A 15,342-nucleotide genomic window follows, 5' to 3' on the forward strand; every position below is an offset into this window, starting at 1 on the left:
TCTGTTGGGGTTTGTTGTGTCCGGGCTGAGGAAAGGATGAATCCTTACCCCTGGACTGTTTGATGGTTACATCCAACGCTCACCAAACAGTCGGTCAGCAGAAAAAGGCAACTGGTTAGGCAACCTTTTTTGGAAGCAGAATCTGCCTTCCATTCACTTAACGAGCAGACCAGGCTCTGCTTAAAAACACGGAGTAGCGGAGGCTACCGCCGCACGGTTCGCAGAGTCCAGGACAACCTGAATCGCGTAAGAAACAAATGCAGACATTTGAGAGGTTAAGGATGCCACCTGCGGCACAGATGTACGTGTAACCGTGTCAATCTGTGTAAGACAAGCTGAAATAGCTTGGAGTGCCCCAAGGGAGAGAATGCCGGAGCCAACGGTGCGCCGACAGCCTCATAGATGGCTTTCGACCAGAGATCCATCTGTCTGTCAGTGGCATCTTTGAGTTTGCAGTTCCATCTCCCACTGCAACTATGGATCTAGCTACAAGCCTGGAGATTGGAGGATGCCGCTCGGGACATTGGGTCCAGTCCTTGACCAAGTCAGGGGACAGGGATAACGTGTATCCTAAGCCGTTTGGAGAAGCGCATATCTGGATAAGCGTGGTGTTCCTGGACTGCCTCTCTGAAGGCAGAGTGGTCCAGAAAAATACGTGAAGCTGACTCCTCCACTGGAGGAGCTGTGAGAAATAACCCACATTCTATAGATGGACGCTATAAGATTATTTACTATGGCGTCACAATCAGGTGTATCCAGATTGAGAGCGGTCTCAGGATCAGAATCCTGAGCCGCTACTTCCGCCTCATTACACAGCGAGTCCTTCTGTTAGGACCCTGATGAAACCGAGGCCGCTCATAGCGAGCCCACTTAGGCTGTCTGGGACTGACGTCCGTGCAGAGCCGTGACTCTGGGATGCGTGTGACATTCCCGGAGCTGTTAGTTATTCACACTGAGGGGGGCCATGGATCAATGATTCAACAGTGCCCATATTGTGAGAGACATGTCCGGACTGCTAGGCTTCTAGTATCATAGCCATAGTCTCAGAAAAACTGTCAGTAAATACTGCAGACACCGTCCTCATCCCCTGGCCATTAGTGCATACAATGGGAGTCTATGTACCTGCCGGCCGTATAGCCGTACATGCTGTACCAGCTGTATAGAAAAACATGTGGTTCTGCACCTTTGTTTTACACAGAGAATATGCTGATAACTCCTCCGCATAATCCAGGAGGGTATATACAACGTGCGACCAAACAGTGCAATGTATATAGTACAAGCATATCTATAAGTGCACTTCTGCACTAGTGGGGTTAGCACCACAGGTGCTGCTTAACGCCTGTTACAGCGATTGTGTGACTATCAGAATGCCAGGGTCTTCCACACTTGTCTCTGTATCGTACAGAAACTGACACTAATGGCTGCCGGTGTCCTTGTAGAGAAGGAAGCCGTGGGCGTGCCTGAGAAAGTGCGGGAATCCGGATTCACAGTGCACACAGTGAGAGGGGTGGAGTATGCAAAACATACTCCAGCTCTCAGCTCTGCTCTATGCAGCGTCACGCCCCTACCCTGACTGTCAGGGCTGTGGGCGGTAACGAAGGGAGACTAGGCCCAGAAGCCGGGGACTCGAGTTAACAGCGCGGCCGCCGTAAAAGCGCGGGCCGCGCTGAAGTCCCCGGCGCACCACAAGTGCCAGCCGCGCCGCAGTTCCAGCGGCCGGCGCGACCGATTCATAGAAGTGGCCAGCGTCCCGCCCCTCTCCTGACTGGCAGGTCTGGGGGCGGGAACGAACGGAAGCAGGCCGCAAAAGCCGGGGACTCTAGTTATCAGCGCGGCCGCCGTAAAAGCGCGGGCCGCGCTGAAGTCCCCGGCGCACCACAAGTGCCAGCCGCGCCGCTGCCAGCGGCCGGCGCGACCGATTCCTGGAAGTGGCCAGCGTCCCGCCCCTCTCCTGACTGGCAGGTCTGGGGGCGGGAACGAACGGAAGCAGGCCGCAAAAGCCGGGGACTCTAGTTATCAGCGCGGCCGCCGTAAAAGCGCAGGCCGCGCTGAAGTCCCCGGCGCACTACAAGTGCCAGCCGCGCCGCAGTCCCAGCGGCCGGCGCGACCAATTCCCATAAGTGAGCCTGCTTCAGCAAAGCTGAATGAGGCCATGGCACAGGCGCCGCAGCGCTGATGTCCCCCGGCGCACTACAACACCCAGCATGCTGCGGTGTGAGCGCCAAATGCACGGGGACACAGAGTACCTTGAGGAAGCAGGGCCATGTCCCTGATGTACTCCGCTCCATCCAGCATCTTCTCCAGGGGCTGTAGATGGAGCACGGTCTCAGTGCCTGGAGACCGGTAAATCCCACTTCACCCAGAGCCCTGTAAAAAGGGATGGGGAAGGAATCAGCATGTGGGCTCCTGCCGCCGTACCCGCAATGGGTACCTCAACCTTACAAACACCTCCGACATACAGTGGGGTGAGAAGGGAGCATGCTGGGGACACTATATGTGTCCTCTTTTCTTCCATCCGACATAGTCAGCAGCTGCTGCTGACTAAAAAGTGGAGCTATGCGTGGATGTGTTGCCTCCTTCGCACAAAGCACAAAACTGGTAAGCCAGTGATCCCACTGGGGGTGTATAGCCAGAAGGGGAGGGGCCTTACACTTTTAAGTGTAATACTTTGTGTGGCCTCCAGAGGCAATAGCTATACACCCAATTGTCTGGGTCTCCCAATGGAGCGACAAAGAAAACTGACCTGCCATTATGATTCCCCAAGTCTGTACAAGTTTGTTGATACCAAATATGTATAGTGTTTACTTTTATCTAAGTAGTGAAACTAAAAATTCTGAAGTTTGTAACAAGAGAATGGCGCTTTTTGTCACTATTGTCCGAGACCGGTAGCATTCTCATTTTTCGGGATCTGGGGCTCAGTGACTGCTTATTTTTTGCATCTTGAGCTGAGCAGAAATGCTGAGTTCCTGTGAGCGCTGGGTTTCTGCCAGCCTTAACAGGAAGTGAGTCATGACAGCAATAGAGGTAATCGGCTGACAGCCCAATCCTCTCCAGAACTCGATATATTGTGCTGTTAAAATCGGACAGCGCAATCTAAGAGGTTAACAGGTGCAGGAGGATCTCCGAACCACCTGCACCTGTTAGCCGCACATGTCCGTAGCAACCGAAAGGGAGGGAGGCGACCTAGGATGAATGTATATGTCCTAGGTCATAAAGGGGTTAGAGAGAATTTGTCACCAGGTTTTTCCAACCACCTCTGAAAGCAGCATGATGTAAGGACAGAAACCCATATTGCAGCTATGTATGATTCCTTAGTGGCCTACTTGCAGTAATTTTGATAAAAATCATTGGTTTTAAGATCGGCAGGAGATTAGGACTAGAGGATTAGTAAACCTGCTGAAATCCAGTCGTCCATATTCATGAGCTCTGTATATCGCCGCCCCCATCACTGATGGGCAGCTTTCTTCCTATGCACAGTGTACACAGTGAGCTACCCATTAGTGATTTGGGCAGGGTTTTACAGAGTCAGCATTCAGAGAAGTGGTAGATCTACAGCAGATAAAACACTGGTCAGAATAAATCAAACTGGAATCTAAAAAGGACCAGACTGCTTTATACCCATGTTAAACAGATCCTTATGAAAATTATGAGATGATTGAGCTGCTGCGAGTCCCTTCTTGGTGCCTTAGGGTACTTTCACACTTGCGCTTTTTTCCTTCCGTCACAATCCGCCCTTTTGGAAAACAGCGGAATCCGTTAACGGATTCCGCTGTTTCCCATAGACTTGTATGGAGGACGGAGTACCTGCGTTGTTTCCGCTGGCCGACGCTGCGTTGCTTCCGCCGGGCGGAAGGAACGCAGCATGTAACCTTTTTTGAGCGCCGGAATCCTCTATTTTTCACTGCACATGCTCATTTTTTTTTTTTTTTTTTTTTAAATCACAGAAACTTTACTTTGTCTCTCGGTGGCCGAACGTTTAGCTGAGCGCCCGGCCGCCGGCATGTGAGAGCGCTCAGCTGAGCGCCCGGCAGTCGGCATGTGAGAGCGCTCAGCTGAGCGTTCACAATAGTCTGCTGCCAGTAAAACTGTAAAGAAGAAAGAAAAAAAAAAAAAAAAAAAAAAAAATAAGCTTTCCGTTGTTTTGTACGATCCGTTGCATCCGTTGTGCCACTATATGCAACGCATCCGTCACACAACGCAATGCAACGGATGCCATTCAACGCAAGTGTGAAACTAGCCTAAGACATCAATATATTCATGGCTGGCCAGATACATCTCACCAGGGTTGGCTTTGTGGAGTTGTCTTAATAATTCCACTTGAAAGCGCTCAGCTGAGCGCCCGGCAGCCGGCATGTGAGAGCCCTCAGCTGAGCGCCCGGCCGTCGGGTGATCAGCTGATCGTTCACAATAGTCTGCTGCCGGTAAAACTGTAAAAAAAAAAAAAAAAAAGAGAATGGATTACAGATGGGGATACAGTATATAACGTAAACCATTAAAAAGGGGTTATGCAGGACTTTTTTTTTTTACAATGTACCTAAGTACTAACAAGCAGGTAGTTGCCAATTACCTCCTGTTGTGCCCGGCACTAAATCTCAGCCGGCACAGACAGCTCCAGCAGGCAATTCAACAGCTTCTACTGACGTCACATCGACAGAGATGTGGTTTCTTTTCTGCTCTACTCTGTTGAAGAGGGGTGAATGCGAACATCATTATGATTGACAGCCTGCTGCTTAACTGCGGAAAGGTGGCTGTCAATCAGAATGACACCAGTAATCCCAATCAGTCGACAGAGTGGCCCAGAAGAAGAAAAGCTTCTCTATTGACATGGAGCAGCTGAATTTCCGGCAGGCATGGATGGTGACTGCTATTTGCAGGAACTGTCTACAACAGACAGGTTTTTGCATCTGTTAGCAACTAGCTGCCTGTAAAATTTTAGGCACATAGTAAAAAAAAAATAAATAAATAAATTCCCGAATAACCTCTTTAAATTGTAGGAGGGTTCATCTGAAATAGAATAAACCTTAGTTTTGGTAGGAGAGAGTAGCACCATAATGATGTGAGCAAAACGTTTGAGAACTTGCATCACAGTGTAAGATGGCATGTGGAATAAAAAGGTGGAGAGTAGGGAGCTGTGCTAAGGAAATGGTCTGTGAAAGATCAGGAGGCCCAATCCTCACATCTATAGAAAAAGGATGGATAGCAAAAAATATATTGTAAGGAGAAGAATTTCATGGTCATGGTCTGGACTATAGTTGAGGTCAAGCAAGATGAGCACAGTAATATAAAGGCTCACTCGAAAAGAGGACTTGGAAGCTACCCTTGTCATGAAGTCTACCCATGTGCAATAGAACTAAGAGGTCTACATAAATAGTGGAGTGATCATTGAATAAGGCCCATACTAGGACCTGATGCATTGCTCATTCCTTCTGATCTGAAGACAACCTCGATCACACACTAAAGAATAGATCAAAACTATCGCACCGTGAGGCAAAGAGATCCTAATTCTCGAACGAAACCTGGATAGGACAGCCCACAAAAAATAATTAAATCTTATCTTAAAAGGATCAGAATAATGGATCACACCCCCAGACTCTGAGGGGCCATATATGCAGATAACTAATGATCTACTCCAATTTAAAAATAAATAAATATATATATATGGAGTTAGAAAGGGCAGCACTACTAGCACAGAGAGCCCACAAGCAGTTAGGATATACACCACAAGAGGTGCTACCCGGAGGAAGGGCTCTCCGTAATCTTATTAGGCCTCGTCTCAGGGATGGGATGGGATGAGAGAAAAGAGGGCTATAGACCACTTGTTCCTATGGAAAAATCAGAGGAAAAAGGTCACCTCTTAGCAGGAAAGAGCTCAAGATTTTATTAGACAAAACCTGACTAGAAAAAAGAAAGCCTGACAAGGATATCAATCAGCATTGGTTAAGGTTTTATCTCTGGCTCACAAGACATAGTAGCTAAAAAGAGCGCAAGAGCGAGCTAAAAAGAGCACGAGAGCGAAACAGAGGGTGAGAATGTGAAAATTCCCCTCAGGAGGGTTGTAAATGGTGTGAGAAGCAAATAATATCGCATGGTCTCGGTGTACCCCAATGACAGGGGCAAGAAATTAAATCTGAAAAGATTTGGTGCACTTTTATTTGGCTATTACAGTGTGGCTTTATATAGGACATGTAAAACTCTTGGTGGGGGATGCTGAAGGGCAATCGTCAGATGCTGAAACAGAGGAGCTTTACAGACATCGCCCCTCATTTGACCATCCTACCTCCCCTGCAGTCTCCATCAGTCAGTGAAACTTCCTCAATTTTTAATTTAACTAAAGGAGTTTTAGACATACTGATAGGGAATTTAGTTTGTGAGCGTCAATGGTGACAGTGATGATCACGTGTGTAAAGTGCTGTGGAATGAATAGCACTATAATTGAGTAAAAGATATCAGGAATATTACCGTTCAATCACATGCAGGGAAGAATAAAAGAGACATACCTGAGTGCAACCTTTGAGGGATAGAAACCGCAGCCCCCCACAGCCCTTAACCAGAGCCTGGATCCCATCTTTGCTGATCTGATCACACCAAGAGATGTTCAGCTGCTCCAGGAGGGGGCAGCCCTCACTGTCATGTAGAAAAGAAACAGGACATCCATTATAAGGAAATCCGCAAACTGCAAAATAATCACACTATTCCATTTAACCCTTCTCGACTAGATGATTTTCCATTACTACACTTCACTTTTTTTTCCTTCCCTTATTTAGAGCCATATCTTTTTTTTTTTTTCCATTGACATAACCATGTGATTTTTTTTTTTGCGAGAGGAGTTGTAGTGTTGAATGACTATAATCAGTTTACCATTAATTGTACTGAAAAACACGAATAAAAAAAAAAAAAAAAAAATCAGTTCTGCAATAGTTTTGGTTTTTTTTTTATAGAGTTTGTCATATTGTAAAAATGAGCATGTATTATTAGGAGTCTCAAGCTCAGTACAATTAAGGCGATACTGAACCTATATTGTGTGTTCTGGTTTCCTTTTAAGGGGTGAAATTAAAAAAAAAAAAAAATGATTAAAATTTTTTTGCATGGTGATCTTACGATTTTGTAGTTTTTTTTATTGATACCATTTTAGGGTGGAAAAATTATTTTGATAAAATTTTATTGCTTTTTTTCTTTTTACATGGTTGTGGCGACCAAACAAAAAACCCACAATTCTGGTGTGTTGATTCTTATTTTCCCCCCTTTACAGCAGAAGAAGGGAATTTTGTTTACTTACCGTAAATTCCTTTTCTTCTAGCTCCAATTGGGAGACCCAGACAGTGGGTGTATAGCTACTGCCTCTGGAGGCCGCACAAAGAACTACACTTAAAAGTGTAAGGCCCCTCCCCTTCTGGCTATACACCCTCCCGTAGGAGTACGGATTCCTCAGTTTTAGTACCAAAGCAAGGAGGAGGAAAGCCAATAACAGTTTCAAAAACAAATTCAATCCGATAACAAGATCGGAGAACTTAAGAAACAACATGAACAACATGTGCACCCGAAAAACGAAACCCTAAGAACAAATAGGGCGGGTGCTGGGTCTCCCAATTGGAGCTAGAAGAAAAGGAATTTACGGTAAGTAAACAAAATTCCCTTCTTCTTTTTCGCTCCTAATTGGGAGACCCAGACAGTGGGACGTCCAAAAGCAGTCCCTGGGTGGGTAAAAAGATACCACATGAACGGGCTGTCAGACAGCCCTTTCCTACAGGTGGGCCACCGCCGCCTGAAGGACCTGTCTACCTAGGCTGGCATCTGCCGAAGCGTAGGTATGCACTTGATAGTGTTTGGTAAACGTGTGCAGACTCGACCAGGTAGCCGCTTGGCACACCTGCTGAGCCGTAGCCTGATGCCGCAATGCCCAGGACGCACCAACGGCTCTGGTAGAATGGGCCTTCAGTCCAGATGGAATCGGAAGCCCAGCAGAACGGTATGTGTGAAGAATTGGTTCCTTGATCCACCGCGCCAGGGTGGATTTGGAAGCTTGCGATCCCTTATGCTGACCAGCGACTAGGACAAAGAGCGCATCAGAACGGCGTAGAGACGCCGTGCGAGAAATGTAAATCCTGAGTGCTCTCACCAGGTCCAACAGATGTAAACCTTTTTCAAATTGGTGAACTGGATGCGGACACAAAGATGGCAAAGTGATATCCTGATTGAGATGAAAGGAAGAAACCACCTTGGGAGAAAACTCTGGAATTGGACGCAGTACTACCTTGTCTTGGTGAAACACCAGGAAGGGAGATTTGCAAGATAACGCCGCTAGCTCGGACACTCTTCGAAGAGACGTGACCGCCACAAGAAAAACTACTTTTTGTGAAAGCCGAGAAAGGGAAACCTCTTTCAAAGGCTCGAAAGGCGGCTTCTGGAGAGCAATGAGAACCTTGTTCAGATCCCAGGGTTCCAATGGCCGTCTGTAAGGAGGAACGATATGACAAACTCCTTGGAGAAACGTGCGTACTTTAGAAAGTCGTGCCAAGCGCTTCTGAAAGAATACGGATAGCGCGGAGACTTGACCCTTAAGAGAGCTAAGCGACAAACCTTTTTCCAACCCAGACTGCAGGAAGGAAAGAAAAATTGGCAATGCAAATGGCCAGGGAGAAAACCCTTGAGCCAAGCACCAAGCTAAGAATATCTTCCACGTCCTGTGATAGATCTTAGCTGAGGATGGTTTTCTAGCCTGTCTCATTGTGGCAACAACTTCATGAGATAAACCGGAGGCCGCTAGGATCCAGGACTCAATGGCCACACAGTCAGGTTCAGGGCCGCAGAATTCAGATGGAAAAACGGCCCTTGAGACAGCAAATCTGGACGGTCTGGTAGTGCCCACGGTTGGCCTACCGTGAGATGCCACAGATCCGGGTACCACGACCTTCTTGGCCAGTCTGGAGCGACGAGAATGGCTCGATGGCAGTCGGACCTGATTTTCCGGAGAACTCTGGGTAACAATGCTAGAGGTGGGAACACATAGGGGAGTCGGAATTGCGACCAATCCTGAACCAAGGCGTCTGCCGCCAGCGCTCGGTGATCGTGAGACCGTGCCATGAAAACTGGGACCTTGTTGTTGTGCCGTGACGCCATCAGATCGACGTCCGGCGTCCCCCAGCGGCAACAGATCTGCTGAAACACGTCCGGGTGAAGGGACCATTCTCCTGCGTCCATGCCCTGGCGACTGAGAAAGTCTGCTTCCCAGTTTTCCACGCCTGGGATGTGAACTGCGGATATGGTGGACGCTTTGCTTTCCACCCACGTCAAAATCCGCCGGACTTCCTGAAAGGCTTGGCGACTGCGTGTTCCCCCTTGGTGGTTGATGTACGCCACCGCCGTGGAATTGTCCGACTGAATCCGAATCTGCTTGCCTTCCAGCCATTGTTGGAAGGCTCGCAGAGCAAGGTAGATTGCTCTGATTTCCAGAACATTGATCTGCAGGGTGGACTCTTCCTGAGTCCACGTCCCCTGAGCCCTGTGGTGGAGAAACACCGCTCCCCACCCTGATAGGCTCGCATCCGTCGTGACCACTGCCCAGGACGGAGGAAGGAACGACTTTCCCTGTGACAATGAGGTGGGGAGAAGCCACCAACGCAGAGAGTCCTTTGCAGTCTGAGAGAGGGAGACAGTCCTGTCGAGGGACGTCGACTTCCCGTCCCATTGGCGGAGAATGTCCCATTGTAGAGGGCGCAGATGAAACTGCGCGAACGGGACCGCCTCCATTGCTGCTACCATCTTTCCTAGGAAATGCATGAGGCGCCTCAGTGAGTGCGACTGGCTCTGAAGGAGAGATTGCACTCCTGTCCGTAGCGAACACTGCTTGTCCAGTGGAAGCTTCACTATCGCTGAGAGAGTATGAAACTCCATGCCAAGATAAGTCAGAGATTGGGTCGGGATGAGATGCGACTTTGGAAAGTTGATAATCCACCCGAAACTCTGGAGAGTGTCTAGTGCCACTTTCAGACTGTGTTGGCATGCCTCTTGAGAGGGTGCCTTTATAAGCAGGTCGTCTAGATACGGGATGACCGAGTGACCCTGCGAGTGCAGAACAGCTACTACTGCTGCCATGACCTTGGTGAAGACCCGGGGGGCTGTTGCCAGACCGAAAGGTAACGCTACGAACTGCAGGTGTTCGTCGTGTATGACGAAGCGTAGGAAACGCTGATGCTCTGGCGCAATCGGCACGTGGAGATACGCATCTTTGATATCTATTGATGCTAGAAAGTCTCCTTGAGACATTGAGGCTATGACGGAGCGTAGGGATTCCATCCGGAACCTCCTGACTTTTACGTGTCTGTTGAGCAACTTTAGATCCAGGACGGGTCGATACGATCCGTCCTTTTTTGGGACTACAAACAGATTGGAGTAAAAACCGTGACCTTGTTCCTGAAGAGGGACGGAGGTCACCACTCCTTCCGCCTTTAGAGCGGCCACCGCCTGCAACAGAGCATCGGCTCGGTCTGGTGGTGGAGAAGTTGTGAAGAAACGAGTTGGCGGACGAGAACTGAACTCTATCCTGTACCCGTGAGACAGAATATCCCTCACCCAACGGTCTTTGACGCGTGACAGCCAAATGTCGCCAAAGTGGGAAAGCCTCCCCCCGACCGAGGGTGTGGGAATCGGAGACTGCAAGTCAGGAGGACGCCGTCTTGGCAACGGTTCCTCCGGCTGTCCTTTTTGGGCGTGACTGAGACCTCCAAGAATCTGAGCGTCTCTGGTCTTTTTGAGTCTTTTTTGACGAGGCGAATTGGGACCTGCCCGGTCCTCGAAAGGACCGATAACCAGACTGACCCTTCCTCTGTTGGGGTTTGTTTTGTCTGTGTTGCGGTAAGGATGAGTCCTTACCCTTGGAGTGTTTGATGATTTCATCCAAACGCTCTCCAAACAATCGGTCACGAGAAAAAGGCAAATTGGTTAAGCACTTCTTGGAATGAGAATCTGCCTTCCAATGTCTCAACCACAGGGCCCTACGCAAAACAACGGAGTTGGCTGACGCCACTGCCGTGCGGCTTGTAGCGTCAAGAACAGCATTAATCGCGTACGACGCGAATGCCGACATTTGCGAGGTCAATGGTGCTACCTGCGGGGCAAATGCACGTGTGACTGAGTCGACTTGCACAAGCCCGGCTGAGATAGCTTGGAGTGCCCATACGGCAGCAAAAGATGGCGCTAACGACGCTCCAATCGCTTCATAGATGGATTTCAGCCAGAGCTCCATCTGCCTGTCAGTGGCATCTTTAAGTGCCGCTCCATCTTCAACTGCAACCAAGGATCTAGCTGCAAGCCTGGAAATTGGAGGATCCACTTTTGGACACTGGGTCCAACCCTTGACCACCTCAGGGGGAAAAGGATAGCGTGTATCTTTAAGCCGTTTAGAAAAACGCCTTTCCGGATAAGCGTGGGGTTTCTGGATTGCGTCTCTAAAGTCAGCGTGGTCCAGAAAAGTGCTTAATGTACGCTTAGGATATCTGAAATGGATTTTCTCGTGCTGCGAAGCTGACTCCTCTACAGGAGGAGCTGGTGGGGAAATATTTAACATCTTATTGATGGACGCTATAAGATCATTAACTATGGCGTCACCATCTGGTGTATCTAGATTGAGAGCGGTCCCAGGATCAGAATCCTGATCAGTGACGTCCGCTTCATCACGCTGGGATCCTGACCATTGAGATGAATGTGAAGGCCCCTCATAGCGAGCCCGCTTAGGTTGCATGGGGCCATCGTCCGAGTCAGAGTCTTCACCCTGAGGTGTATGTGCCCGTCCCGGAGCTTGGAGGTAATTCAGCTGAGGGGGACCAGGGGGCAATGATTGCACAGTGTCCGTGGCCTGAAGTACAGGCCTAGCTCGCAATGCGTCAAGAATTTGTGACATAGTGAGAGACATTCTGTCAGCAAAAGCTGTAAACTCAGTTCCTGTCACCTGGACAGCATTCACAGGTGGTACACCCTGGGTCACGTCCAGCAGAGGTCCCGACTGTGCAAGCGCCGCAGGGGCCGAGCACTGCACACAATGGGGGTCAGTGGAGCCTGCCGGTAGAAAAGTCCCACATGCGGTACAGGAAGCATATAATGTCTGTGCCTTGGCACCCTTGCGTTTTGCGGACGACATGCTGTTGGCTCTCTGCAATGTGAGAGAGTCTATAGCCAAAGGGCGACTAGCGCTATGCAGTACAAAGTATTTGCAGGAACAAAATACTAAGATTACTACTGGCACAAGACTGGGGGTGAGCCCTGAGGGCTGCTTACCGCCCGCTGAATAGCGGGTAAGAGGCGCAGAATTCCTTGTCTGGGTCTCCCCGGCTCCCCTCTGCAGCTCAGCGTGTCAGCAGGAATGGCTGCCGGCGTCTGTGGAGAGGGGCGGTCCGTGGGAGTTCCCAAACAAAAGTGCGGGAAACAGCGTCCCCTCTGTGCCTATTGTGAGGGCTGGAGTATGTAAAAACGACTCCAGCCCTCAGTGCTGATGCACTGACCAGCGTCCCGCCCCTCTCCTGACTGGCAGGTCCGGGGGCGGGAACGAACGGAAATAGGCCGCAAAAAGCCGGGGACTCGAGTTATCAGCGCGGCCGCCGTAAAAGCGCGGCCCGCGCTGAAGTCCCCGGCGCACCACAAGTGCCAGCCGCGCCGCAGTCCCAGCGGCCGGCGCGACCTTTTCCCAAAAGTGTGCCTGCTTCAGCGAAGCTGAATGAGGCTATGGCACAAGCGCCGCAGCGCTAATGTCCCCGGCGCACTACAACACCCAGCATGCTGCGGTGTGAGCGCCAAATGCACGGGGACACAGAGTACCTTGAGGAAGCAGGGCCATGTCCCTGATGTACTCCGCTCCATCCAGCATCTTCTCCAGGGGCTGTAGATGGAGCACGGTCTCAGTGCCTGGAGACCAGTAAATCCCACTTCACCCAGAGCCCTGTAAAAAGGGATGGGGAAGGAATCAGCATGTGGGCTCCGGCCGCCGTACCCGCAATGGGTACCTCAACCTTACAAACACCTCCGACATACAGTGGGGTGAGAAGGGAGCATGCTGGGAGCCCTGTATGGGCCCTCTTTTCTTCCATCCGACATAGTCAGCAGCTGCTGCTGACTAAAAACAATGGAGCTATGCGTGCGTGTCTGACCTCCTGCGCACAAAGCTAAAACTGAGGAATCCGTACTCCTACGGGAGGGTGTATAGCCAGAAGGGGAGGGGCCTTACACTTTTAAGTGTAGTTCTTTGTGCGGCCTCCAGAGGCAGTAGCTATACACCCACTGTCTGGGTCTCCCAATTAGGAGCGAAAAAGAAGGTTAATTTATCTTATATTTTAAGAAATTAGATGTGAAGGGAAAAAGGGTGGAAATAAATATTGTCTTAAACCTCATCATTTAGTCCCCTTGGGGACCCTTCACGACCGGCCGATTTTTCGCTTTCCGTTTTTTTTTTCGCCATTCTTTTTCTGAGACGTAACTTTTTTATTTTTCAGTCAATATGGTCATGTGAGGGCTCATTTTTTGCGGAACAAGCTGTACTTTTAAATGAAACCATCAGTTTTACCATATAGTGTACTGGAAAACGGCAAAAAAATTCCAAATGCAGAAAAATTGCAAAAAAAGTGCGATAACACTATGGTTTTTGAGATATTTTATTCACTGTGTTCACTATATGGTAAAACTGATTTGTGGGTGTGATGCCTCAGGTCAGTGCGAGTTCGTAGACACCAAACATGTCTAGGTTTACTTTTATATAAGGGGTTAAAAAAAAAAAAAAAAAAAAAAAAAAAAATCGGACGTTTGTCCAAAAAAAGTTTTGGGTACTAAAGGTGGGGGGAGAGAGAAAGGCGCAGATAGGGTCTTACCCGATATAACTCTGATTAATGTAAAGTAGGAAAACACTCACCTATTTCGGTTGTGCCAGTCACAACCCCTTGAATCGCATTTGAGTGTCAGCGTGGTATTAAGCAGCGGCCCCGTACACGGCAATGTAATAATACAGAAAAAGGGAAAAAACGGGTTTTAGCCGCGCTAAAAAACCACTGATGTTGAGTTGATTAAAATTTCTTTTTATTTCAGCATTTCCAACGCGTTTCCGAGACAAAGTCCGTCTCCTTCCTCAGGGAAAAAGTTTGATTTCTTTTTTCCCTGAGGAAGGAGACAGACTTTGTCTCGGAAACGGGTTGGAAATGCTGAAATAAAAAGAAATTTTAATCAACTCAACATCAGTGGTTTTTTAGCGCGGCTAAAACCCGTTTTTTCCCTTTTTCTGTATTATTACATGTCCAAAAAAAGTGGCGCACGTTTTACGCCATATTCCGTGACCCGTAGCGTTCTCATTTTTCGGGATCTATGGCTCAGTGATGGCTTATTTTTTGCGTCTCGAGCTGACGTTTTTAACGGTACCCATTTTTGCGCAGATGCTACGTTTTGATCGCCTCTTATTGCATTTTGCGCAAAAGCTGTGGCGACAAAAAAAACGTCGTTTTGGCGTTTGGAATTTTTTTTGCCGCTACGCCGTATACTGATCAGATTAAATGATTTTAGATTTTGATAGATCGGGCGTTTCTGAACGCGGCCATACCAAATGTGTGTATATTTTTTATTTTTTTAACCCTTTAATTTTCAATGGGGCGAATGGGGGGTGATTTGAACTTTTAGGGTTTTTTTTAATTTTTTAAAACTTTTTTTTAAACTTTTTTTTCTTTATTTTACTAGTTTCCCTAGGGGGCTCAGCAGTCCGATCGCACTGCACTATCTGCTGATCACAGCTACCTAGCTGTAAACAGCAGATATACGCTCACTGTCTTTCACTGTGCAGCGGGCACAGCGAAAGTGAAAGCAAGTCATGTGTAATGCAGGAGTCATCACATGACCCTGTGCTACCATGACAACTATCGGAAGTCATGTGATCGCATCACGTGAATTCCGGTATCGGGCGGTAAGTAAAAGTTTACCGCGATCGCGCTTAGAATGGCGCTGTCACATATTGACAGCGCCATATAAGGGGTTAAACGGCACGAGCAGATAACGATTCTGCTCGTGCCTAGCAGGCAGACATCTCAGCTGTGAAAATCAGCTGAGATGTGTGCTGATCGCAGCATGCTGCTGCCGGCAGACCGCGGGCAAGAACGTTATGACCGCTAGGACGTAATTTTACTGCCCGCGGTCGTTAAGGGGTTAATTCCGATCGCTTATACTACAATACTGCACAGTATCACTGTATATAGTAACAATCAGTATCCTGTGAAGCAGAATTACATGCTGGTCTTCACAAGAGAATCATGGCATGCAAAAAGCGTGTGTTGTTGGAGCAGTGGTGTGTCGTGTACGTCATGTCGGCAGACAGTTAATTTT

General features: G+C 48.6%; 1 protein-coding gene across 2 annotated transcripts in view; it reads right to left on the reverse strand.

Moving 5' to 3' along the window:
* The window catches only part of FBXL20 (F-box and leucine rich repeat protein 20), a 63,348-nt gene that overhangs the window by 18,872 nt on the left and 29,134 nt on the right, over positions 1 to 15,342 (reverse strand). For both annotated transcript variants that reach the window (XM_075350123.1, XM_075350121.1), the window contains exon 8: positions 6,498 to 6,624. In XM_075350123.1, the coding sequence (XP_075206238.1) occupies positions 6,498 to 6,624 (127 nt within the window). The remainder of the gene's footprint in view (positions 1 to 6,497; positions 6,625 to 15,342) is intronic.

This window comes from Anomaloglossus baeobatrachus, chromosome 5, assembly GCF_048569485.1.
Source record: "Anomaloglossus baeobatrachus isolate aAnoBae1 chromosome 5, aAnoBae1.hap1, whole genome shotgun sequence".
NCBI classification, from domain to species: Eukaryota; Metazoa; Chordata; class Amphibia; order Anura; family Aromobatidae; genus Anomaloglossus; species Anomaloglossus baeobatrachus.